We start from the raw sequence: 26,260 nt of genomic DNA, 5'->3' as shown, positions 1-26,260 counted from the left end.
CAGCATCAGGGAGAGCAAGGACATCTACAGAAGAAAACTGGAGCGCAAACTGGAAGACAACAACACCAAGGATATCTGGAGTGGTGAGAGAGATTACCGGCTTCAAGAGGAGAGGTGGGGGAGCAGCTGAGGGGAATGAACGACGTGCCAACAAGCTGAACCTGTTCTTCAATAAGTTCAACTCCAACATCCCCATACCCGGCGGCCCCTCTACTGCCTCTACTGCTTCTCCGAGCAACAACGACAAGGAAATTGTGGTGGACTTCAGGAGGAACAGGCTCCACCCTCTCCTGTCAGCATCAGTGGGACCGATGTGGAGATGGTACCTGCATACAGGTACCTGGATGTCACACTGGACAATAAACTGGACTGGTCCACCAACACAGAGGCCATCTACAGGAAAGGCCTGAGCCGGCTTTACTTCCTGAGGAGGCTCAGGTCCTTCAACGTCTGCAACACGATGATGCAGATGTTCTATCAGTCTGTTGTGGCGAGCACCATCTTCTTTGCTGTGGTGTCCTCGGGTGCGGGCATCAAGGCAAACTCATCAGAAAGGCAGAGTCTGTTGTTGACTCTAAGCTTGTCACCCTGGAGGACGTGGTGGAAGACAGGATGCTGGCAAAACTGCTGGCAATAATGGACAATCCCTTTCAACCACTCCACAAAACACTGGACAAGCTAAAGAGCAGCTTCAGCAACAGACTCATTAAACCCCACTGTTCTAAGGAACGATACAGGAAGTCGTTCCTCCCAACTGCAATAAGACTTTATAACACTCCGCTCCAAATACTGGAACATATACTTCATATCAGATGTGATATGTGTTCATGTTGACCGTATTGATATTATATATCATATTTATACAATATTCTTGTCTTTTTGCACATTCTATTTACATATTCTTATATTCATAGTATATTATCTATTGTTTGTATAGCTTGTATAGTCAAGTATTTATATGCATATATTATACCTATACTACATATCATATTATATCATATCTTGTGTATATATACATACATGTATTTATACACGTGTACATATTATATATTGCAGTTAGGTACGTAAAGGTGCCATATATATATAATATATATATAGATATATATTATATATATATATAGATATATATTATATATATATATATAAGTACTATGATTATATACTGTTTAGTTACAATAACACTACCATCATATTATCGGTACTACTACCATCATCTTGCCACTGCACCTTATCTACCTATTTATTATTTTTTAAGTGTCCTTGTCCCATTCTGTGTTTTTTTATTTTTGTTTTTATTTTTTCTACATCAGTATTTTATTTTATTGTATATTAAATCAAATCTTCTTTCTGTAGTTGCACTTGCATATTACATTCAATGACTAAGTAATATGTAGTAAAAAGGTAATTAAGTAAGTAAAACATTTTAGAGTTATGTCTATTAGTTACAAAATTGTCTTGTGAAATGTATGTATTTACAATATGCAACAATTATTTTGGCGATAAGACTCTGGGCCAACTCATATCTATCAGTATTTTCTGATTTATGGGGTGATAAAACTCATATCTATCAGTATTTTCTGATTTATGGGGTGATAAACGAGAGCCAAAATTCCTCTGTAAAAAGTTTTGACTCAAATTTGTATTCATGTTTGTATGTTCTCCCTGTGTCTGCGTGGGTTCTCTCCGGGTTCTCTGGCTTCCTCCCACAGTCCAAAGACATGCACTTAATAGGTTAATTGGTGACTCTAAATTGCCCGTAGGTGTGAATGTGAGTGTCAATGGTTGTTTGTTTCCGTGTGCCTTGTGATGAGTTGGCTTGTCCCGCCTCTTGGCCAGTCAGCTGGGATAGGCTCCAGCCCACTGTGACCCCAATGAGGATAAGTTGTTACATTTAATGGATGAACGGAATATCACATTTACATATAATTAGACATATAATTTCAGAAAACTTGTAATACAAAAGTCGTAATGTACTTCTAACTGGGGAAGTTTTATGATGATATTCATGCACCTCTTGTCACTCCAATTATAAACAAACAATTAAATAAACTCTGTAAAACTAAAAAGCAGTTTAAAAAATAATAAATGAAAGATAACCCTTTTATTTTTTAAATTTTATTAGCTTCTTGTTTTACACAGTCTTCAGCTTGTCTTTGAGCTCCACCTTTGAAAGGATGTCTTTTGAATCTTTGTGACTGTTTCTCGTGTTTGTCTTAATTCAAAACAAGAAAGAAAATAATCAGTTGCTCATGTTTATTAGAAAGTCTAATTCATTTTTATTTCCCCTATACCCAGATGAAACACAAATGTCAGTAAAACCAAATGAAACAAAAACAAAAAACAGCTTGACAAGTACATTCCATTTTTCAAAAGCTGGAACGCGTGTGTGTTTGAGGCAGCGGATCCAGAAGTGCACTTAACATTACATTAACGTTTTAGCATTCGAGCAGTTGGTCACTGACATTTAAATACACACACCGCCATATAAGACTTGTGTAAACATTGCTGTGGACTCTGTGACTGTATACGAGTGAGAGAAATGATTCCACAGGGATCAAGTGAAAACTATATAAATCAATAAAAGCCAATGTTGCTATGTGAATGTGGAATGTAAAAAACAAAACAAAACAAAAAAAAACACAATATAAAAGATAACTGCATTGAGTAATGCCAGACCTGCATGTACTGATTCATTGGTAATCTCTGTCCAAGATATTCATATATGTTTCTTGCTTAATTATAAAACTGCATTTAAAAAAAAAGGAAACTTGGATGATGTCATTGTTCCAGAAAACTTGAATGAATGCACCAAACATCTCATCTGTAAAATAAACATACTATGTAGCACCAGTAGGTTAAAACAAATCATGCAGCAAATCGTGTTGCCTTCCGTCTTGTTGTGAAAAAGACTACTTCAAGAATTTGGGGGATAAAATCCATTTTTGTGGAATCCAGTGCAGCCACCATTGCTTTGGTATTAAATCCTGACAGTATACCGTCATTTTAGATGGTTCTTCTCACAATTACATAAACAGAAGTGAAAGCTGGCCATGTGTGTCACTTTTGTCCTATGTTCTTATTGCAGCGATGACTCCTTGTTTGACAGGTGCTGGTGATGAATGGAGAAAAGAAAATATTGTTAGCCGTTTCATATGTAGAAAGACACTTCTTTATATACTACCTTCCAAAAGTTTGGGATGACCTGCCACAAAAGCTTGAATCGGTACAGCCAGATGGCTGACAGGACTGCTCTATACTTTTTTATTGGTGTTTCATGCTTTTAGGTTGTAGAAAGTTTTTCTATGAAAAGTTTTGTACATCATCCAGAGACAACTGAAAGGGCAGAACGAGATCCCTCTGAGCCTCAGTCAAAGAAATTGGTAACTTAACATCACAATCTGTGCAGATTTAAACAGAAACAGGTTCCTGTGTCACTGTAAAGTGCACAATAATGTCTTTAACAAGCTGGAAATAACAGGTGTGTTGTTTTAGTGACGCTGTCCGGTGACGAGTTACACCTGTGTCATTGGACTGCGGTGCCAGTGGAAACAGCTTAAACTTAAGTTTTCTTGCTGCTGACTGATGACAGAAAACAATGAAACAAAAGGAGCTGTTTTAAAGTTAATGCTCATCTTTGAAACAGAGGTTACCAACTTACATTATCAACTTCATGGATTGTTACAAAACTTTGCAACATTTGCTACAGAGAGACATTGGTTGGTTTTATTTGCTTTATATTTATATCCCTTCAAAGAGACATATAATCTGTGAGGTTGGGATGGGTAATGGGGTAAGAAAGTATATTCTGGATACATACATTTTGAATTGTATATTTTGGACATTTCTCAACATTTTTTTGTGAAACATTGAATAATTTCACCTTCAGTTCACCAACAGTTATACAAAGGCAATCTGAGAAGTTTAGAATGGAAATGTCTATTTGGTGAAGCTACTGAAAACTGATGGACCAAAGGTGTCAAAAATGTTGGCGGAAAACTGATATAAGTGCATACATAAACCATGTATGCACTGAATTATCTTAATCTGAAACTAGTAGCTAAATATATGAAATAAATGTAGTGGATTAAAAAGTTATTTCCCTTTGAAATGTATTGTTATTTTTCACCATTGTGTACACCTACAAACAGACTAATGTGGGACATAACTTAAGAATTTTTTTTTTATTTTACAATTTGTTACTGTTTTTATGATATTGGTAAATCAGTTGTCCTCTGATTGATTGTTGTTACTGGGTCATATCATTAGTCATAGCTGTAAATTCACAATAACTTATCACTGATACTGTGAGATTATTATTATTATGAACAAGACATGTACCTGGTTTTCCACAAGCCTTCACACACTGCTCATGCGTGTCAAAGCGATTCTGGTTGCCACCGCAGCCTCCATACCAGAAGCGTATGCAGCTCTTGCTGGGGGCATCAAAGTGCCACTTGAGGACAAATTTGGCACATGTACCTTCTTCTTTGGGAAGCTGGCAGATATCCACGGCTGTAGAAGCCGCTGTGGGGGAGGTGACAAAAAAAACAATCAAGAAAAAGTATGAGAACACATGCAATTAGAAGAGCATATATATATATATATATATAGCTTATATATATATTAAAAAAAACAAGGCTGCGTGCTGCGGCTATAACAAGGCTACGTGCTCTAACTATCAATTTTAGCAATGAGTGGTGCAATCAGCATTAAATATATCATCACCATTATACATAATGAGCAGTAATGAGGAGAACATGGCAGTATTTTGACTTGTTTGTGTTGCGAAATGGGAATCAGTATAATGCCTATAAATCTTGCAAGGAAAGAACAAAAGCACTTTAATCCAAACAGATGTTTATTCTTCCACAATCATGAGATTTGGTTTAGAGTAGACTTTGTAGTACTATATCTTGTGTCAGTTTACCCCTAACACTGACGAGGTACTGACAAATTGAACTTGCTCGATGTGAGGGATGCTGCCAAAAAAACAATAAACCAGTGAACAAGGCTTTCCATTCATTTTCTCTGTGGTTATGACTTGGCTCACAATTGTGACAAAAGCATAACCTTCTCATTTTCCATGCTTGGCCCTTTACTTGTTCCATCAGTCATTTAGATCGTCGGAGGGCCAATGGACGAGGTGGGGTGGGTTTACAGTTAAACACAAAGGACTTGTTGTTTTGCTAAGCGAGCACGGTTTGTGGAAATCGGATTATGTAACGCTGGTGACTTAATGTCAAGGTATACAGTATGCTCAACATTAGGGGTGGTCTGAAAAGGCTGGATTCAGATCATGTTTTGTGGATGTGGATTTTTTAAAACTAGACCAGGAAGGAAGTGCTTTTTCTTTCCTGTGGGCTAGCATTTTCATGGCATACCCATGCACGCACATCAAAGTCTGTTATGTCTTCAAAACAGTGAGTTTGAAGTAACATAACACTGCGGGTATAAAGAAATCAATTTGTGGTATTTAGTAACTGTATATCAGATCTCACCAGGAGCTGGGACGATCTCCACCTGTTCAACTTGCTGCACTTGTGGCTGAGGCTCTGGTTCTGAGGAAATATGAAAATATAAATATTGTTTTAGTTTCAAGGAACAGACTTAACCTGCTGGAAGACTTTCAACATGATGTCAAGTTCAATGTGAATTTAAATGACCATTTTACTCAGATACAATCCTCATTATCTGTCACAAATTATCCACATTGGCAGATTGCTTTTCATTTTCTGCTCTAGCTCCCCATCACTGCTCTATAATCTACATTGCGTCAACAGCTCATGTGATCAATGACAGTTAAAAAGTTATATCAGGAATAAGATTTAATTTAATTTACTGTTTGTTAAGCCCTGCCTTCTTAGTTACTTTTGCTATACCTGTCAGCATTTCCATGCTCATGCGGACAGATAACAGTGATAGATTATGCGTTTAAAAATAAAAAAGGGTCTTCAGTTTAACAAAACATGCAACATCTATGGATTTTGTCTGCTGAGATGACAACTTTAATGCTGTAGATGAGCTGTAGTGAACGAGCAAAAGCTAATGCTAAAGCTGAAACATTGTGAGTTGGCTGAAAACTCTGTTTTCTTTAAAAACATATGATATAAAAAAGCCCTCTTTAAAGTTTGGTTTGTTTGTTTGTCTGTCCGTAAATATAAATGACTCCCTCTAAGGTAACAAAACACAACTATTCTTATTTTCTGGTGATCATACACTATAAATAAATAAAAACAAAGTTATGAATATTATATTCTATTTCTGTCATATTCTGCCAATAGATCTTCCTGAATGTTACACACTGGACCTTCAATATGTTTTACTTGTACAAGAGAAAAGGATTCAAGGATTAAGATGAACTGATGAGCTTGAGATGCCAGGCAGAAAGCTTAGAAATCTGGAAGGACAGCTATCGTTATGGCAAGTGGATGTAAACCACTAGCAACTTGGCCCACACACAGGGGATTTTCCAGCCTCAAACAGGTATTTTTCTATCCTATAATTAGATGACATTTCCCTTGCCTCTGCTATTCTTTAAGTTCTTTTCAGTTCTCTTTTGTTTTTGCTTTTAGAGTGGTGATTAAAAAATGGCCCTCAAGCCTCCAAACTACAGTAGTATTGCACATACAGCCTCATGCACAGCATGTGGAGAAATCCAAAACTTGAAAGATATGCTGTGCTGTCATGGTTGCTTAGCTCTGATTGGACTATAATTGCTTTGCAGCAAGGTTTGGCAAACAGTCATTTGTAGTTTTCAAAATTCGCTGCATTATATTGCACCATCACACCAGGGGGCAGCACATTCCCTCAGAGGGCCTTGCAATGACAACCACTTACCTGACCTCATGCAGTTTTTCAAGCAGAGGGCCTCAGTGTTGAACCTATTTTCATTGCCTCCACAACCTCCATACCAGAACTGTGTACAGATCCCGTTCTTTCTGTCAAAGAACCACTTAGCCTGATAGTCTTTGCATGGCATTCCAGGGTCAAAGTCAAGTGAGCATGGGTCTGCAAATTCATTAACTAGAACATGCAAAAACACAAAATAAGAAAAACACCAGGAATGATAGTGGACAGACAGAGAGAGAGGACGAGTTAGTGTTAAGCATATCTATTCAACTATTTTAGGCATACAGCAGTTATTTGTTAAGTTACTTGTTATTGTTAAGTTACTAGTAGTGGTTAAAATTATGCTGTAATATAAGATTGATATGGTTCATTCTTATAGTGCAATGCATTCAACATAATGGCATAACATGCTACAGACAGCTCAGAGATTTTGCATTATAAAAGGTTTGGGCATATGAAAACTAAAAAGTAGTCAGTAGAAAGAAATAGGTTGGATAATCAGTTTGTATAGATGAACTGAAAAGTTAGTTTACAGTTTCTGTTTGTTGTTAGTTCATTTAGTCATCTAGGTTTTGGATGAGTGGGTGATGCAATTTTTCTGCATCTAACCAATGCCAGAGAACAACCAGAGAAATATTTTTACACAGGTAATTGTGACGAAAATCCTCTCCACTCACTGACTTTTTTTGCTATTCTCATAATCCTAACTGAATCATGGTCGGGCAGGTAAAAGTATAGATGTTCTCGTGTCTCAGTTATGCATTAAGTTTTGTGTCTTCCATAAGAAGTGGCAGCTGTAAGACCTCACTCTTAAAACACATTTGCACCACAAATCCTCTCCGTTCCTGCAGGAAACGATTAAGAACCAATTTCATACATTTTCGTGAATGACCTACAATACATTTTGGCATGTACTACTGTGGTGATTAATAGCACATTTATGTAGTAGCTAAGATGGAGTATTACTGCATTACACCATCCTGGAGTAAATATTGAATGGATGTGTCCATCTAAGATTAAAGTCAGCACACTGTTTAATCCTTTCCTGTTCCTATTGCAGTGCATTGTTACTCTGATATGTGGCAGATGTTCAGCAGAAAATATGTAAAACCAAAGATGTTTCCTATCTTATTTACACTCTTACATTTCAAGCTTAAACTGCCCCAAAGCAAAGGCTATAGGATGTACAAATCACATCAATATGCATCTTTAAAGAAGAATTTCTGCTATATAGGTTAAAGCTAAATCATTACACACACACACACACACACACACACACACACACACACACACACACACACACACACATATACATATATATGCATGCACAGTCACTCACCAGTTTCTGGTTTGTCCAGTGGTGTGGTGTTTACAGTACTGGTGACTTGGCTGGTTGGCTCATGCACTGGCTTAGGCTCTGCTGCTTCTGTCAAAGTGCAACCAGCAGTCATGGATCAGATACAATAACAGAGTGAAGTCCAGGAATCAGGCAAGACAACTGCCTCAGTGTTTAATGTTTTTGTTTAGCTTAGATTTAGTTTTCGTGATTGCACTAATGGAGGTTTGTTCAAATCAGAGCTTTCAAAATTTCAAAATCCAGAAATCTAAATACCTGGTGGTATTAACCTAGTCATTGTCAATCCCCATAGTTAGTATATTACTATGTTTTGTATTAGGAGGCAAGGCTCATTGCTCTTTTACATGATATGTCATGTCTTGTGGCATAAAAAGGAAGCTAACAACATATTTGCATAAGTGTGTATATGAACTTACTGGTAGTCATGACGCCTTTGCGGGTGGAGACAATTTGTCCCTCTGCAGTGTAGGCAGTGACCACAACATGATATGTCTGATGACTCTCTAAGTTGTCCACGGAGAGCTCTGTGCCCGACACGTTGGTCTTCAGCACCAGGGTATGGTCGTGCAACCGTGTCACCACTACCTCAAAGTAGACAAAGAGCTTGGGGTTTGGGCTGCCCCAGCGCAATTTCAAGCTGCTGGATGTGACATTAGTGATTTGAAGGTCTTCTGCAACTGAGGAGTGAGACAAAGTGGTGTCATGGCAGGAAAAAGCTAACTAAAATCACATGTTTGCAGAAAACATCAGGAGACCAGTAACTGTTGTGGATGAATATCAGTGTAATGGGGAAAAGAGCTATTTTTTATGTTGTGAAGAGTGTGGTAACAAATCTGAGATAAGTGTGAAGAATGGTGCTGATTTATGGGCAGCCAAATTTAGCAGTTAGTTATGCATGACTCACAGTAAAGGAAACAGAATCAACCAGTCCAAGTCAAACAGTACTTTGCCTGCTCAAGTGGTTTAAGTTCATTTTAGTATATCCAAATCTTACCTTTGTGCTTTCTTTGATGAACTGTTTGGTGATTTTCATGAAGTTTCTGATGTTTCCTATAAATGGACCAAAAAAATAGTGAAGGAAACCATCAGCATTTCCAAGAAATGGAAAGCAACAAATCATATGGGATGAAAATATCCTAGTACTTACTCCTGACGCTGTGATGATGTGAAGGGGTTTTTTAGGGGCTGGTCACTCTGAAACCACTTACAGTTTTTGGAGACTTCAGGGGACATGTAGAAAGCATTTTCAACTAAAAAGAAAAATAACACAGCATGTCACTCACAGGGACCTTAATTAACTGATTAAATTAACAGCATTAAACATAAACTAATAAAAACTGTATAAAAGGTCAATACAATGTAACAGATTAATAGGTGTTTTGAACTTACTGCTGATATACTTGGGCATCAGCTGTCCAAAGGTCTGGATGTGTTTGTCGTAGAAGTGGGAGATGGTGTTCAGCTGCTTGAAGAAGACATCTGCTGGCTCACTTGCCATGCGTGACAAGAGACGAGCATCTCCACCAGTCAGCTTCTCACCCACACCCAGGATGACCAGGAAGTACCCTCTGCACTTGACCTCAGTGGCAATACGCATCAGCTGCTCCGCTTCTTCTTCCACACTTCCTGTCACAAAGAGCACGAGTACTTTCCTGTCACGTTGGAGAGGAGCCTTCTCAAACACCTGCTCTACTGTTGATTCAATAGCCGCTGCCAGTGCCCGGCCGCCCTCTAACTGCGGTGTCTTCTCCAGCAGAAATTTGACAATATCCTGAGCTGAGTGGTGCTCAGTCAAACCAATATCCACATGGAGAGGAGAGACACTTTTGTTCTGGAAGAACTCATAAGGTGCTTGCTGGATCACAGAGACTCTGGCGTGGTGAACTGATGTTGTGGGATTTGAAGACACTTCTAGCTGCTCCACTATGTGCGCTATATAGCGTTTAATTTCTGTGAAGAATACTGGGTAGGTAGACTCAGAGCTGTCCATGACGAAAGCCATGTCGATGTCCACATCTGTGGTAGAAGACCTTCTATCTCGGCCGGTTGATGGGGGCACATAGTCACACATTTGGTCTGGAGAGCAGATGTCTAAAGAAGAAAAACAAATAATGTAATCTAACTTTCATTGCTAGCCGTGTATTGTCATTTTCAGAATTACAACAGACAATTACTGGATGCCTGAGGCAACAACTTTGGATTCAAATTTTAAAGACCATCTTTACTAAAAATGTTTTTTGATGAATAATTAAGTTTTAAGTAAACTTTAACTGTGATGTCAGTGATAGTACACAAACATAGAACTCTTACCTAGGCAGACATGGCAGTTCATAATCTTTTGGATGACTGAATTGTACTGTGAACTTCCAGGGCTGGGAAGGACAATCACCTGGGCCAGTGCTGTGTTGTTGACCTTGTTTACAAAGAGAAGAAAAAAAATGTTGAAAAAACACACTGTGTACACTGTGTGTTCTTTCTTTGATGACAGACTTTAAATATGCCTCAAAAACTTGTTTGTTTTTTTTACCTGCAGTGCTCTGCTGAGTGCACTGTCCTCACGGTTGACTAAGAACAGAGTGGCAATTCCAGCATCATGAAGGCGAAGAGCTGCATTAGTTAGTGTTCTTGCCTGACTGATTGGCCCACCGACAAAGAAGATGGCCACCTTCCTCATGAGGAAACCACTGCGCACTCTCTTGAAGGTGTTCTGGGCCACAAAGCTCATGGCCAATTCCAAGTTGCGCTGCTTCCTGGTCTGTAGTGTCTGCAGTCCCTCAATGTGCTGCAGCAGGGCACGTTTTTTCATTGCATCAGCGAATCGGATCTCAGTCGTCACTTCATCATTGTACAGGGTCAAAGCAACACGAGCTCCTCTTGGACAGTTACTCTCAGTGATGGTGATGTCTCTAAGTAGGCGCAGGACTGTGTCACGCATATTGTTGAAGGTTGGACGACCATTGGCCATAGAGACATCCAAGGCGAAGGCCAGCTCAGTGGGGTAGAGTGGGCATTCCTGTTGACCTAATGGTGTACACGTAAAGAATTTCTTTTTTCTCTTTGTAGTAGTGCATACAGAACATACATACTCATTAAAACAACCATTATCAATATACAAGTTCATTAACTTACCATAACAGCAAGCTGGTAGAAAGAAAAAGAGGTATAATGTTGTGAGACATTTTTGTAGCACATGAACACCATTACTCTTCATTATCATGGAATGACATTTCTGTTAGTTATTAAATTATACTTACGACAGTTGTCCCTGATTTTCTTGACCAGGTCACATTGCTGAGGATAATGAGACATGTGGTCAAAAACATTTAACGATTACAAAATGAGTTTTGCTCTGTTCATTTAAGACAATTTTAACCAGTATGAAAAATGAGCACATACCACAACACCTGGTCCTCTCGGTCCTTTCTGGCCCTATAGGAGCAAAATCAGTTGTTGTTAACAGCTGGGCCTGGCCAAGGCTTTATTTTTTGTATTGCTTATATAAGATTTTTTTTTTAACTCATGTTCAGGACATAACATTATTACATTATGCAGTATACGGTGTCATAAGTCTGAGTGAGCAAAAACAGACCCCTCAAGTATACTATATATGTGCTGTGGTGGCACCATGACATTTATGTAGATTTTACAACAGATTGCTTACATATGGCCCAGGATATCCAACTTCTCCCTTCTGTCCTCCTGAACCAATACCCCCAGAGACACCCTAGAAAGGATAAACAGTAAGAGAAAAATAAGTCACTTTTAAAGCTATTCAACTGTCAATAGTTCAAAAAGGAGCTTGACTTAAAAGATTCACTCTCAAACATGCTCATGTAGCTCATTCACTGCCAAGACTATGTATTTCAGACCAAACTTCAAAACCAGTCCTCTAGTGTATCTCCAAACATATGTGTTCAGTGATTTACAGTCCAGTTGAAGGACTGTGCTAAGTGATACCATACAGTGCTCAAACTTACCCTCTGTCCACGATTTCCTGTGGGTCCAGGTCCGCCCTTAGTGCCATGATCACCAGCAGCTCCCTAAAATAATGGAGGAAAATGAAAGAATGCAGATAACAAAAACTAAAAGAAAGAGCCAGATTGCACTACTTAACACTATAGTTTGCAACCAATTTCACTTCAGGAATCTGTGTTTTTTTTTCAATCACCTTTGGTCCTGGGTATCCCGGGAAGCCTTCATCACCCTATGGAGCAAAATGCATGCAGATTATTATTTTTGTCTCATTATTGTCCCATTGAATGACTGCTTTGATAATTGTATCTTTAAATGCAGAATGTATATTACTTCTGATTACCATGTATACATATTTATTCATAGACATATATACATAGACGCCGCATTGAGCGCTGAATCGTACATCGACGTCGACGCCATTTTGGATGTGGCAAAGTAGAGCACAGCCCTTAAGTTGCAGAGTGGCAACACATGGAAAAAGCTGTGCAAGAGTTTTCTTTTCCAAGGTTTTTAACTTGGAAACACACACACAGACTGCAATTGTATAGCTGTATAGATATGTATGTTCATCAATGCCCCCCGTGTATATATGTTCATCAATGTGCACCCCCCTCCGTGTGTATTTTTGATATATTCACACTGTTTATACTGCTATATCTACACTGTGAATATCTTTTTATATTTGTCATATTTATACTGTTCATATTTGCTGTATTTAGATCTGTTTAAACTTATTTTATATTTTATGTTTATTGCTGTTTGCAGCAGGGATATATATATATATATATATATATATATATATATATATATATATATATATATACGATTAATGATATAGGTAAAAATTCACTTGCCTTTCTTCCTCTAGGCCCTGGGATGCCAAATCCATCTCTACCATCTTCACCCTGGAATGAAAAACAAGATTTGTATTCTTTGTAAAAATGTTTATTAATTTAGCTCCAAGCGTTCTGGTAGTAAAGGGGAAACATGAGCAACCTCCCTCATTCCTTTGTCCCAACATGACAGTGCACTGCTATTTGGCAATAAACAGTGTTATGGTACTCCATTAAGAACTCAGCAACAATATCAATTCCCTGATTCAAAACATACCACATACATTATCATATATAAAAAATGCAGCAACATAAGCCATGCTTTTAAACCACACATTGCAGTGATACAAAGAAAAGCTTCTTCAACTTTCCTACCAAAGGCTTTCTCTTTCAAAAGGACAGTTATTAAGTAGATTACTAAATAATCATCTACTGTATAATAAAGTATAGACATGTGGTTTCCTAAACAATGTGACAAGACAATTATAGACAGTAGAAAGTTCTTATGTTGCTTTTTACATTACCATACATGCAAAAAAGATGTGGATTAATTCTTACAGACTCTCCACGGGGGCCAAGGGGTCCAATACCACCCTTAGGTCCTGGCTGTCCTGGCTCTCCCTACATATGCAGGGATACAGAGAATGAGACACAAACAGGCATAATTAAAGATTCAAATACAATGCTAGGGTTGGAATTACAAGTGAAATATTTATTTAAGCTGTCGGGTCAGTTTCTATAGATTTAATTGTTTTTTTAGGAGTAGATCAGATTTAGAAGTACAGCCTTTTTTTTTCTTACAGCACTTTCATGTTTGCTCAAATATATATATCAAATATATATATCAAATAATGTGTGTACAGTAATGTGAGAGAGGTAGGTTTGGGTCAGTGTGTATATCAATCAAACAAGGCTGTTAGGGAAGAACATAGGCCACATCAAATTATGTTACCTTGCGACCAAGAGCTCCTCTTCTGCCCTTTTCTCCAGCGGGACCTGGGTCACCTCCGGGACCCTAGAGAACAATACATAAGATATTAGAAGACCTTTTCTAAAATGAAATGATTTTTGTCAAATGAGACTTTAATATGTCTGCACTGTGTCACCCTCGGTCCAGGGTTCCCATCTTCTCCTCTGGGTCCTGGTGCGCCATTCGGTCCAGATGGGCCCTTAAAAAAGACAAACCAGACATCGATGATGCACATGCAAATTAGACACCGACTTCCAATGCACAAGTAAAGAATGAACATACATTTCTAGAAACAACTAATCCAGTCAGTCAAATATACTTGTCATATTGCTAATGCAGCCAAGAAAAGTATTAACAGTATTGGCAACACTAGCAATCATACATGTTTTGGCAAGTGCATTTGTAGACTGAATAATGTAAACAATGTAAAATACTATGAAAAGAATAACAAACTTACTCTAGATCCTCCAATACCAGGTTCTCCTAGAACACCATCAGCCCCTGGCTTTCCAGGAGTTCCCTTTAATGACATGCGATTAGCAAAATGTTACAATTACTGCCATTGCAAGAGTTACTGCAATAAGCATTAACAACGTATGTTATCACCAAAAAGGAACTTACAGCCTGTCCAGGTGGGCCCCTTCTGCCATTATTTCCCTAATGAATTTGGAGAAGAAATAAGTCTTGATTTACAAAAAACAGTAGTAAGTATTTAGAAAGTTAATTAACATGTGTTAAAAATGTTTACCGGTCTTCCAACTTCACCAGGGGTTCCCTTCTTTCCTTCCTCACCCGGGTCTCCCTATCATATCAAAGCAGATATTAAATTTAAAGTAACCCATACAAACAAAAACAACCATGTAATGTTGAACTGCAAAAACTTCTGAAAGTATAATGATGAAAATGCATTGGCAGGATTTTCTTTGATAGCAATAAAATGTGTGAAGTGGAAAAAATTACCACTGGTCCAGCATCACCAGGGTCTCCTTTAGGTCCTGCACGGTTGTTATCTTTTCCAGTTGTGCCCTATTAGACAGATTAGGTTCAGCTACAATTAAACACAATTTACACAGGGAATATGACTAAAAACACATTCCCTTTTATACATAGTGCCTGGTGGAGCTATGGAAGGCTGAAGAATGAATAGTAATGTATACATCCATGTAACTTAATCTGGTACTCACTGGGTCTCCTCTGATTCCAATTTCTCCTCTGTCTCCAGCTTGTCCTTTGATGCCTTTGGGGCCCTAAAAGCAATAATTATTTGTTGACTGAATATGTATCAGCACTGACTACATAGGTTTAAAGAAAATCAGTAGAAGAAAATGTAAAGCCACTCACTTCTCTGCCAGGCTGTCCTCTGCCTCCTGGGGGTCCAGCCACACCACTTTTGCCCTGAAAACATACAGGAGGTGAACAATTAAAGCCCCAAATCATGCATGAAACAGAGCAGATTTTGCCACTTTGCTACATGAATACATTGATTGGACTTATAGCTCAGTTAAAGACAAGAAGCAATTAAACATGATTCTGTATGATGTTACAAATACAAATTAATTAACAAGCACTAATATAACACACACTTACCTCTTCTCCATTGATTCCATCAAGCCCAATTTCTCCAAATTCTCCCTGCAAAATGTTAGCAGTTGGTTATGTAATCAGCGCATTAATAATATTATATAATGAGAACATTAATAACAAGAAAGAAAAACATTCACCTTTTCTCCTGAATACCCACGACCACCCTGAACAAATGTAAAAAATAGTGTTAAATAAATAAATAGCAATATTGACAATTACAATAAAACATGAATTCAAGTTGTATGGTGAAGTAAATTTTTATGTTTTTACCTTGACACCTCTTGGTCCTGGACATCCCTGGAAACCCTGAGTTCCATTAACACCAGGAGGACCTCTCTCCCCCTGTCATCACAGAATAAAGACAAAAAAAAACATTGACAAAATACATGAGAGTTGAAATTGGAAGCAACATGAAGTGGCAAGAAATAAAAAAAACAATGAAGCTGTCACTGAACTTCTTAAAAAAAACAAACAGTTGAACAATAGTTATAGATCAAGGCAGTTTACAGCAGGTGAAAGACTCTCATGAAAATTTTATCAGACTGTGACCACATAGGCACAAAGGCATTCAGACTTACAGGACCACCCTCATCTCCAGGATGTCCCTGACTTCCTGATAATCCTGGACCACCCTGAAAAACAAAACAAGTATTAGCTTCTGATGAACATTTTTTTTAGGGTTTAATTAAAAGGAGGGTCTTTGTATGTTTTTGAAGTACTTAAATAATATTTTTTTGACATTGGATACCTTTGGCCCTGGAAGTCCAACTGCTCCGCGGTCTCCCCTGGCACCAGTACATTTGCATGGTACTCCACAGCACTCCCTTTCTGCAATATTGTCCTACACAGCAAAAGAAAACAATTATTTAGTCATTTAAGGGAAGAACATAAAGCTCACAAATGCCTTTTATCGGACTAATTAGTACTTACCAGTTCTTCCATTAGCTCATAGTCCAAGTCCATGATATTGACTCGTAAGGGTCTGGTGTACTTGAAGCCACGACCAAATTCCAGTTGCAAAGCCTCCTCAAATCTGGGCACCCGCTCAAGCCCGACCAAGATGAAACTGTTCACTCCTGTTTTGTGCATACAAGAGTTTCATGAACAGATTTGTCCTCACTAATCTCTGAATATGATATTGCTATAGTTTCACAAGAGTTTAAGAATAGAAACTCATCAAGGCCAATTTGCGCTGTATTATCTTACCTGACTCCCGCAGTTCATCAACTCGCCTTTTCATTTCAGCATATGGGGCGTCAACACCATCAGTCAGATGAATGACAACCTTTAGGGGTAAAACACTACATTTTCATATGTCCTTACATTTCCCATGAGTGTTTCTATTTGTAAGTTTAAACTAGGGATATCCCAATGCATTTTTCCAGATCACAATCCAGATCCGCGCCCTTTAATTTTGTGTATCTACCAGTGTTGAGTCAGATTCAATTTGTACAGTATGTTTTCATACAAGTTGATTAAAATATGTATCTGATACATTGCAATAATACCTTTAGAGCTGTAAAACTTTGCACACTTTATTTTTCACAAGATATTTGATCCATATACGGTTCTAGTAGTAAACTATTAAATTGGCTTAAATTATTGAAATGATATGAAAGAAAGATAAACTGAAAATGAGACACCTAAAACATGATGCTAACTTCTAGAGAGAAGACTATGTTGGAGTTGAAACTAAAGAAACACTCAGTCTGCTCATTGTTGAAAAGAGATGTTACAAAACTTTTCTCACAAAACATTGTAAAGAGGACCTTAACTATACAACAGGCACAACTCTAATTGTGGCCTGCTGTCAAGTTACTCGAAGAATGAATGCTGACTTTTCATCAGCAAATTCAAGCACAGGTGCACACAGATGTATTTATACACTACAAATGTGTAAGAGAATGCAAGAATGCAGCAGTACAGTGTACAGTCAGGCTGTAAAGCTGATCAACAATGCTACAATAGCAGGGTGAGGTGGACTAAAACCAGGATAGTTTCAAAAGGGAAGGAATTTATTTCATCAGCTTTATTTTAGCCAATACGGATCCCTTATGACCAAGTTGGCCCCATACTGAGGATTTGCTTGGGATATCTCTAGTTTAAACTGCTTCAGTAACTAACCTTGATAACATTGTCGTGTCTGGATCTGAACCTATTGGTGTAAGCTGAAATGGTCTTGCCATTAAGGACAAATGGGCCACGACTTCGCAGGGCTTTGAAGCCTTCAAAGAGCTCATCAGCATTATTTGTGAAGTCCAACTGGACAGGTTCAGAGGCAGAGTCCATAGCCAGCATGCCCACTTGCACAGAGGGAATTTCCCCAGATGAACAACTGATAGCTGCCATTTTGGAAATTCTCTGCAGAATGGCACCCATCTTGTTCTGAAGGTTGGTCTGAGCACTGAAGATATTCTGGGCAGAAACATCAAAGCCCACCAACACCTCAATGTTGCAACCTGTAAAACAGAACACGATTTTATTTTTTGAACCACAGAAAACTGAAACTGAAACTTTGAATTCTAAGATACACATTAAATGTGAAACAACTCAGATGTCAATTAGTTCATTAGCAAGAAAAAAATACTACTACTTACTTTTTGGAGTATCTGGCACACCAACACACAGCTTTCCCTTCACTTCGTCATCCAAAGTCTCCAGGATTTGCTCATTGAGGTCAGAAAGTTGCTGAATGGTTAGTGCTCGGGCCACAGTGGTGGACTCGCTTGCTAGGCTTTCTAACTCTGTCAACTCAGTGTTGCCTACTCCTATAGCAAAGACTCTCACACCCCTTTGCTTCAGACCAAGGACTGCTGTTTTGCTGTCATCAGCGGAGCTTCCTCCATTTATAACCATCAGGATCTGAGGTGTGCCCTCATCTGCCCTACTGCCTTTTTCTTTGGTAAAGTAAACATTTTGAATGTAGCGAATAGCTGCACCAGTGTTGATTTTATTTCCACCTTTGTACTCTACTTGGTCTATAGCATCCATAATATCTTGTCTGTCCTTGTACGTGTTGAGGTAGAAGGCATCAGTCACATCTGCAGCATAATGTGCCAGGCCAATCCGCAGGTTGTCTCTCTCAGTGAAGAACAGATCAATGAGGTTGGAAATAAACAGCATCACTTCTTTGAAGTTCTGCCTGCCTAAGTTAATGGAGCCATCAACTAAAAATACTATATCAGCCTTTTTGGGTGGAGGCAGACCTGCTATGAGAAGGAAAGTGAGATATTGAAAAGGATAGGGTAAAGAAAGGAGAAGAAATGGAAAACAGTGAGATATGATAATTCGTATATCATACATAGTTTAATATAAAACCTGTTATCTAAGTATCTGTCATATGGAAATTTTTGTACAACTTACTAGGTTCCTCAATGTCTGGGCCTTCTGGGATGTCCCCACTCAACCTAGCAATAAACCTCTCGTTGATTGTTGGCAGGCCAGGTAATGTGTGAACCTGAAGGAAATCTTCTGGGGTGGTGGTAATTTGGGTTAGCTGCTTTGTGTTAGGACCAGCTCCAACACCAATACAGTTGACCCGGGAATTCTTAAGCAGAGGTCCATAGAGAGACACATCTTGGGAGGAACGTCCACCTGTGAGAACTACAAGATGCTGGGAGGCCTCAGTCGGACGAACACCAGCAGAGGGTTTTAACTCATTATCCATGACATACTGAATTGCATCAGCCAGATCTGATGACCGGCCACCCATCTGGCGGAGTCTTTTAATATTAGAGAGAACAGATGCCTTGTCTCTGTGTCTGTTGAGTGAGAACTCTGTTTTAACTCTGTCTGCATACTGAACAACAGCCACACGCACTTGATCAGGATGCACGTCAAGTTGTTTGACAATGTTGAGGATGAAATCACGGATATGAGCAAGGCCAGCAGCACCTGTATTTTCTGAGCTATCAATAAGGAAGATAATGTCTTTTTTCCCAAGATTTAGGTTTTCTGAAAAATAAGCACAACAAAGAGGAAGTCAGATTATTTTCAAGTATATTACAAAAATATCTCTACCACTATGGACAGGAACTTAACTCCTGTACCACCAGTGTGGCATAATGCATTTTTTCTTAAAAACAATGCTAAAAAAACAAATAATGAAAACAATCAGTTATTTCTATGAGCACTTCAAATTTGAATATCTTACCTATGTCCACTGAGGGAGGAACATAACTTGCAATGATATCAGAAGTGGATATTGTTTTGACTGAATTAATTAGCTGTGGCTCCACATTTTGAAGCTGATGGAAACTGTCAACTGTATATGTAAGTTCGGGCTTCAGGGAAATTTGTCTCAGTTCATCAACGTCTGCATTCCTTGAGCCGATGGCAAGAGGTGCAACATGGTTTCTCTTAAGTTGGTCAGCTGCAGTGGATACATCATCTGTAGACTTGCCACCAGTAACTAGGATGAGGAACTGAGGCACACCATCTTCAATGCGGCTTCCTGCTGACCTGTGGTAGATGTTTTTGGAGACCCACTCAAGAGCGCGACCTGTGTTTAGACGGCTGCCACCTCTGCTTCGAAGTTTTGACACAGCCTGGCGAACCTCATCTTTGGTGGAGTGTTCATTCAGGAGAAATTCTACCTTTGCATCATCACTGTACTGCACCACGGAAACTCTGACCTTATCCATTCCTACATCCAGCTTCTCCACAACTCTTCTTATCATTTCACGGATGGAGGGGAATTCACTTCGCACTGCTGTTGTGCCATCAATTAAAAATACGACATCTCTCTTCTCTCCTTCTGCAGCTGGTGCTGGCATTACTGCTCAGAAAGAATGCAAGCACATTAAGATGGTACAATTACAAACTATGTAGTTCCCAATAGATATAGAGGACATACAGTATGATTGGGAGAGTCAAATATGGGACTTGATTGAAATACTGTAGCAAAGTAGGGTTTGTGTATATGTGGTCAATTAATTTTAGACATAATTTAATAGAGCAAAATTACCTTCATAGGTTGGGTATACTGGTTGCATCCTGGCGATGTCATCATCTGACAACTCAGTGAGAGTGGTGATTAGGTTTTCTTGGACTGTGTACAGGCCAGGGAGGTCATCTACAGTGTATGCAAATTTAGGCACATATGAAACCACCTGGAGCTCTGTGGGATTAATGTCCCTGGTCCCAATGCTGAAGGGAAGAACTCTAGATCGTTTGAGAGAAGAGGCTGCAGGACTGATATCATCTGTTGAAGACCCACTGGAGACAACAATTACAAACTGCGGTACCCCCTCTTGCTTTCTGCTACCACGAGCTGCTGTCAGAACATCCTGACTAACAAACTGCAAGGCCTGACCCAGGTTACGCTGTCTTCCTCCTCGTTGCCTCATTACCCTGAGAGCATTCAAAACACCTTCTTTGGTTGTATGTGTATTCAGATACATGTCAGCCTGGGCAGAGTCACCATACTGGACCACTCCAATCCTTATCTTATTCTCGCCCACATTGAGACTGTCCACAACCCTGCGGATAAACTCCTGGATGATAGGAAATTCCCGTCCGACACCATCAGATCCATCAACGAGGAAAATGATATCTTTCCGGGGGCCCTGTGACTCAGCTGAAAGAGAAAGACAAAATATAATATTATGATTTGCGACAGAAATTATTAAAATAAGGAACATAAGCCTAAGGTAATTGGCAATTATACACAGTGTATGATAGCCTTTTGACAGAGTGTTGGATTCCTGTTTGGCTTGATAACACAGAGAAAGACTTAGTCCACAATACTTCTAAACCACAGATATTGTGTCATATGTGTCTATTTTACAATCTGGTGAATATTCAGCAGGTCATTAAGACCTTCTCCTAATATGTCTTTTTTGTCCTTCAGTGAAATATAGGCCTATAGATATTCTGAATCCTCACTTTGGTCAGCAGTGCCTTCTTGCAGCATAAAATCTGGTTAAAAATTCAGGAAAGTAACATTTCTTGGAAAAATTAGAAATGTAAGCAATGAAATGCATGCAATGATGAAGCTTGACAAATCCTGCCTAATCTTAAAACCTTAGTTGTCCATGAATTTGCCCATGATGAAACCAATACCCTGTCATTGTGTAGGTAATCAAAAAATTAAACTGCAAAAAGCAAGAAAAGGGGAAATATTAAGAAATTATTCAGTTTCAAGATTAACATTGTAGGAAGTTATTTTTCAAAGCGATACTGCCACAAATTGTGGATGTGAATATGAATGAATAAATAAATGACATAAGGGGTTAAAAGGGACATAAAGAATATGAACTGGATAAAAAAGAGAACATTTCCTTGCTTTCAATGAAGGGAATTCAGGTCAAAAAGAAGTCCTTGAGTTTCTGAACTGAACAGTACGACACTGAAGGAACAGCATTTTCACACTCAAGAATGTCCTCAATGTTCGAAGAGTGCTGAACATTAAATACGATTTACGTGAACTTTTTCCACTCACTTCTTTTTTGTTATATTATTTCATTTCCTACCAGTATGTAAATGTATCCTTCTTAACATAATCGCAACATTCGAAGTGTAGTAAAACTTGCAGAAACGGATGAGTATTTGAGGTATCTCTTATCAGCGAAATGCCAAATTTGCCTCTGCAATAACCAGCTTTGCACTCCTTTATTTGACTGAATAAGGAAAAGATAGAACTTTGGAAACCCTGTGCATGAGGTGCATTGCATTAACATGTTTAATGGGCCCATGTTGGTCACTTACTGTATGAAAAAAATATATATAAATGCCATAACAGCCAAACAATTCAGTCTGAAAGATGGTCATTGTTTACATACCAGGGACAGTTGTTGATTCTGGGGTGACAGCAATAACAACAGCCTCCACAGAGGACTCAAGTTGCTGCTGAACAGTTGGTAAATCAGTGAATTCAGACACAAATAGAGCATTACTGGGATCATGGGATATTGTCTGCAGTTCTCCTCTGTCAGACCTCCTGCTTCCAATTGTAAAGATCTGGACACCCATTTGTTTAAGAGCAGAGGCTGGTTCATTAACTCTGTCAAAAGATCTTCCACCACTTAGCAGCACAAGAACCTGTGGAACTCCTTCCTGGCGCCTGCTTCCTGCAGAGGCTGTGAAGACATTATCCCTCAAGTACTGGAGTGCTGCTCCAGTGTTGAGGGGTGTGCCTCCTCTGTGTTTCAGCCCTCTGACCGAATCCACAATATCCTCTTTTGTGGCATATGTGTTCAGATAGAACTGGACAGCTGGATCTCTGCTGTACTGGACCACAGAGACACGGTCTTTGTTTTGCCCCACATTGAGTTTCTCTACAGCTCTCTCAACAAAATCACGCATGGCAGGGAAGCCTCTCCTTGTGCCATCAGAACCATCCAGAAGGAACACGATATCCTTTTTGACAGTATCAACTGAGAAAACACAGAAAGACAAAAAAGTATATAACTTTGTAAAAACTACGCTGGTGGACTGTTTTTTTAAAGACCTAGCACTGCCTACTTCAGTTAAGGAAAGGAGACCACAACTTCCCGTTAAACACACACATAGGATTTAACAAGTCTCACACTTAATATCTTTCATTTAGTGTAATTTAAACTAGTCAGGTTGCTTTTCAGGCCACCAAGGGGCTGTGCACGTTAACATACCAGGTACAGTTGGTGATTCTGGCGTGATGTCGGTAACCACAGCCTCCACTGAGGACTGAAGTTGCTGCTGAACAGTTGGTAGATCAGTGAATTCAGACACGAAAAGAGCATTACTGGGATCGTGGGATATTGTCTGCAGTTCTCCTCTGTCAGACCTCCTGCTTCCAATTGCAAAGATCTGGACACCCATTTGTTTGAGAGCAGAGGCTGGTTCATTAACTCTGTCAAAAGATCTTCCACCACTTAGCAGTACCAGAACCTGTGGAACTCCTTCCTGGCGCCTGCTTCCGGCAGAGGCTGTGAAGACATTATCCCTCAAGTACTGGAGTGCTGCTCCAGTGTTGAGGGGTCTTCCGCCTTTGTGACTTAAACCTCTGACAGTGTCAAGGATCTCGCCTTTTGTTGTGTACGTGTTCAGATAGAACTGGACAGCTGGATCTCTGCTGTACTGAACCACTGAGACACGGTCTTTGTTGTCATCCACACTGAGTGCCTCTACTACTCTTTGGACAAAGTCTCGCATAGCTCGGAATGCACTTCTAGTGTCTTCAGATCCATCCAACAAGAACACAACATCCTTTCCAGTTGGTTTTCTCTCCACTAGGGAACATAAAATGAGACATACTTAGGTTCATGCATCTAGCGTTTCCCATGTGAAAGTCATGATGAAAGCTAAGCTCAAAGTTTACAACTTGATCTATTCATTGTACTACGCCTGACTTGTCAAAGTGGCAATGGCTGACCTCAATTCAGTAAAGTACACATTCACAGTTAAATTTCAATACTATTTTGATCTTGGTATGCAACAATCTGTCACTGTCTTACCAGTTACTGTTGGTGTCATGGGCGTAGCCCTCACCAGCACTCTACCCATTACAGAAGAGAGCTGTTCTTGTACAGTTGGAAGGTCGGTGAATTCAGACACAAACAGAGCATTACTAGGATCATGGGATATTGTCTGCAGTTCTCCTCTGTCAGACATCCTGCTTCCAATTGCAAAGATCTGGACACCCATTTGTTTGAGAGCAGAGGCTGGTTCATTAACTCTGTCAAAAGATCTTCCACCACTTAGCAGTACGAGAACCTGTGGAACTCCTTCCTGGCGCCTGCTTCCGGCAGAGGCTGTGAAGACATTATCCCTCAAGTACTGGAGTGCTGCTCCAGTGTTGAGGGGTGTGCCTCCTCTGTGTTTCAGCCCTCTGACCGAATCCACAATATCCTCTTTTGTGGCATATGTGTTCAGATAGAACTGGACAGCTGGATCTCTGCTGTACTGGACCACAGAGACACGGTCTTTGTTTTGCCCCACATTGAGTTTCTCTACAGCTTTCTCAACAAAATCACGCATGGCAGGGAAGCCTCTCCTTGTGCCATCAGAACCATCCAGAAGGAACACGATATCCTTTTTGACAGTGTCAACTGAGAAAACACAGGAAGACAAAAAATAAAAAGCTTTGCAAAAATTACGCTGGTGGACTATTTTTTGAAAGACCTAGCACTGCCTACTTCAGTTCAGGAAAGGAGACCACAACTTCCCTTTAAACACACACTTAAAACTAAACAAGTGTCACACTCAATATCTTTCATTTAGTGTAATTTAAACTAGTCAGTCAGGTTGCTTTTCAGGCACCAAGGGGCTGTGCACGTTAACATACCAGGTACAGTTGGTGATTCTGGCGGGGTAACCACAGCCTCCACTGAGGACTGAAGTTGCTGCTGAACGGTTGGTAGATCAGGTGATTCAGACACGAAAAGAGCATTACTGGGATCGTGGGATATTGTCTGCAGTTCTCCTCTGTCAGACCTCCTGCTTCCAATTGCAAAGATCTGGACACCCATTTGTTTGAGAGCAGAGGCTGGTTCATTAACTCTGTCAAAAGATCTTCCACCACTTAGCAGTACCAGAACCTGTGGAACTCCTTCCTGGCGCCTGCTTCCGGCAGAGGCTGTGAGAACATTATCCCTCAAGTACTGGATGCTGCTCCAGTGTTGAGGGGTCTTCCGCCTTTGTGACTTAAACCTCTGACGTGTCAAGGATCTCGCCTTTTGTTGTGTACGTGTTCAGATAGAACTGGACAGCTGGATCTCTGCTGTACTGAACCACTGAGACACGGTCTTTGTGTCATCCAACTGAGTGTCTCTACTACTGTTGGACAAAGTCTCGATAGCTCGGAATGCACTTCTGTGTCTTCAGATCCATCCAAACAGAACACAACATCCTTTCCAGTTGGTTTTCTCTCCACTAGGGAACATAAAATGAGACATACTTAGGTTCATGCGTCTAGCGTTTCCCATGTGAAAGTCATGATGAAAACTAAGCTCAAAGTTTACAACTTGATCTATTCATGCTGGCACACCTGATTTGTCAAAGTATCAATGGCTGACCTCAATTCAGTAAAGTACGCATTCACAGGTAAATTTCAATACTATCATGATCGTGGTATGCAACAATCTGTCACTGTCTTACCAGTTACTGTTGGTGTCATGGGCGTGGCCCTCACCAGCACTGTACTCATTACAGAAGAGAGCTGTTCTTGGACTGTGGGGAGGGCTGTGAAGTTAGACACTGACAGAGCATAAGTAGGGTCATAAGATATCTTCTGCAGCTCATTAATGTCAGAGCTGCTTGTTCCAATGCCAATTACAGAAATACCCTGCTGTTTGAGGGCAGAAGCCGGGGCATCTACATTGTCAAAAGACTTTCCACCATTTAGGCAGCAACAGCTGTGGGACACCTTGGAGCCGTCTACTCCCTGAGGACTGCGTAAAGACATTGTCCCTGACATATTGGAGGGCTGCCCCAGTGTTGAGGGGTGTGCCTCCTCTGTGTTTCGCCCTCTGACCGAATCCCACCCTTCTTTGTGGCGTATGTGTTCAGATAGAAATTGACCTCTGCATCTCTGCTGTACTGGACCACAGAGACACGGTCTTTGTTTTGCCCCACATTGAGTTTCTCTACAGCTCTCTCAACAAATCACGCCTGGCAGGGAAGCCTCTCCTTGTGCCATCAGAACCAAAGAAGGAAACAGAAGAAGACAGAAACTGAGAAAAAAAAGAAAGAAAAAAAAGGAGATGAAATGGG

At 39.7% G+C, this 26,260-nt stretch overlaps 1 protein-coding gene across 1 annotated transcript; it reads right to left on the bottom strand.

Moving 5' to 3' along the window:
- Positions 1–2,239: 2,239 nt before the first annotated feature.
- LOC104938747 (collagen alpha-3(VI) chain) lies at positions 2,240–25,017 on the bottom strand. The gene is made up of 43 exons (XM_027291137.1): positions 24,834–25,017; positions 24,004–24,597; positions 23,179–23,778; positions 22,351–22,944; positions 20,535–21,146; positions 19,722–20,345; positions 18,932–19,522; positions 18,166–18,777; positions 17,693–18,027; positions 16,775–16,853; positions 16,499–16,644; positions 16,317–16,409; positions 16,147–16,200; positions 15,839–15,910; positions 15,706–15,732; positions 15,572–15,616; positions 15,326–15,379; positions 15,169–15,231; positions 14,945–15,010; positions 14,733–14,786; positions 14,606–14,641; positions 14,442–14,504; positions 14,121–14,183; positions 13,967–14,029; positions 13,573–13,635; positions 13,036–13,086; positions 12,375–12,410; positions 12,184–12,246; positions 11,868–11,930; positions 11,603–11,635; positions 11,461–11,497; positions 11,336–11,347; positions 10,734–11,227; positions 10,517–10,619; positions 9,596–10,297; positions 9,354–9,456; positions 9,201–9,256; positions 8,623–8,883; positions 8,189–8,275; positions 6,838–7,023; positions 5,499–5,558; positions 4,339–4,524; positions 2,240–3,109 (listed from the first exon to the last, which is right to left on the bottom strand). Exons 1-43 carry the CDS (start codon positions 25,015–25,017, stop codon positions 3,069–3,071), a joined length of 8,361 nt encoding a protein of 2,786 aa, XP_027146938.1. The 3' UTR covers positions 2,240–3,068.
- Positions 25,018–26,260: the final 1,243 nt, after the last annotated feature.

Source organism: Larimichthys crocea, chromosome XVIII, assembly GCF_000972845.2.
Source record: "Larimichthys crocea isolate SSNF chromosome XVIII, L_crocea_2.0, whole genome shotgun sequence".
NCBI classification, from domain to species: domain Eukaryota; kingdom Metazoa; phylum Chordata; class Actinopteri; family Sciaenidae; genus Larimichthys; species Larimichthys crocea.
The sequence above is the reverse complement of the archived record's forward strand: the minus strand, read 5'-3'. Positions and strand labels throughout refer to the sequence as shown.

Coding starts and splice junctions, on each gene's coding strand:
- LOC104938747 (XM_027291137.1), bottom strand. CDS start 25,017: ATGGGTGTCCAGATCTTTGCAATTGGAAGCAGGAGGTCTGACAGAGGA. Junction 15,011..15,168: donor TTGGAATCAGAGGAGACCCA/GTGAGTACCAGA, acceptor TCTGTCTAATAG/GGCACAACTGGAAAAGATAA. Junction 9,457..9,595: donor GATGCCCAAGTATATCAGCA/GTAAGTTCAAAA, acceptor TTTTCTTTTTAG/TTGAAAATGCTTTCTACATG.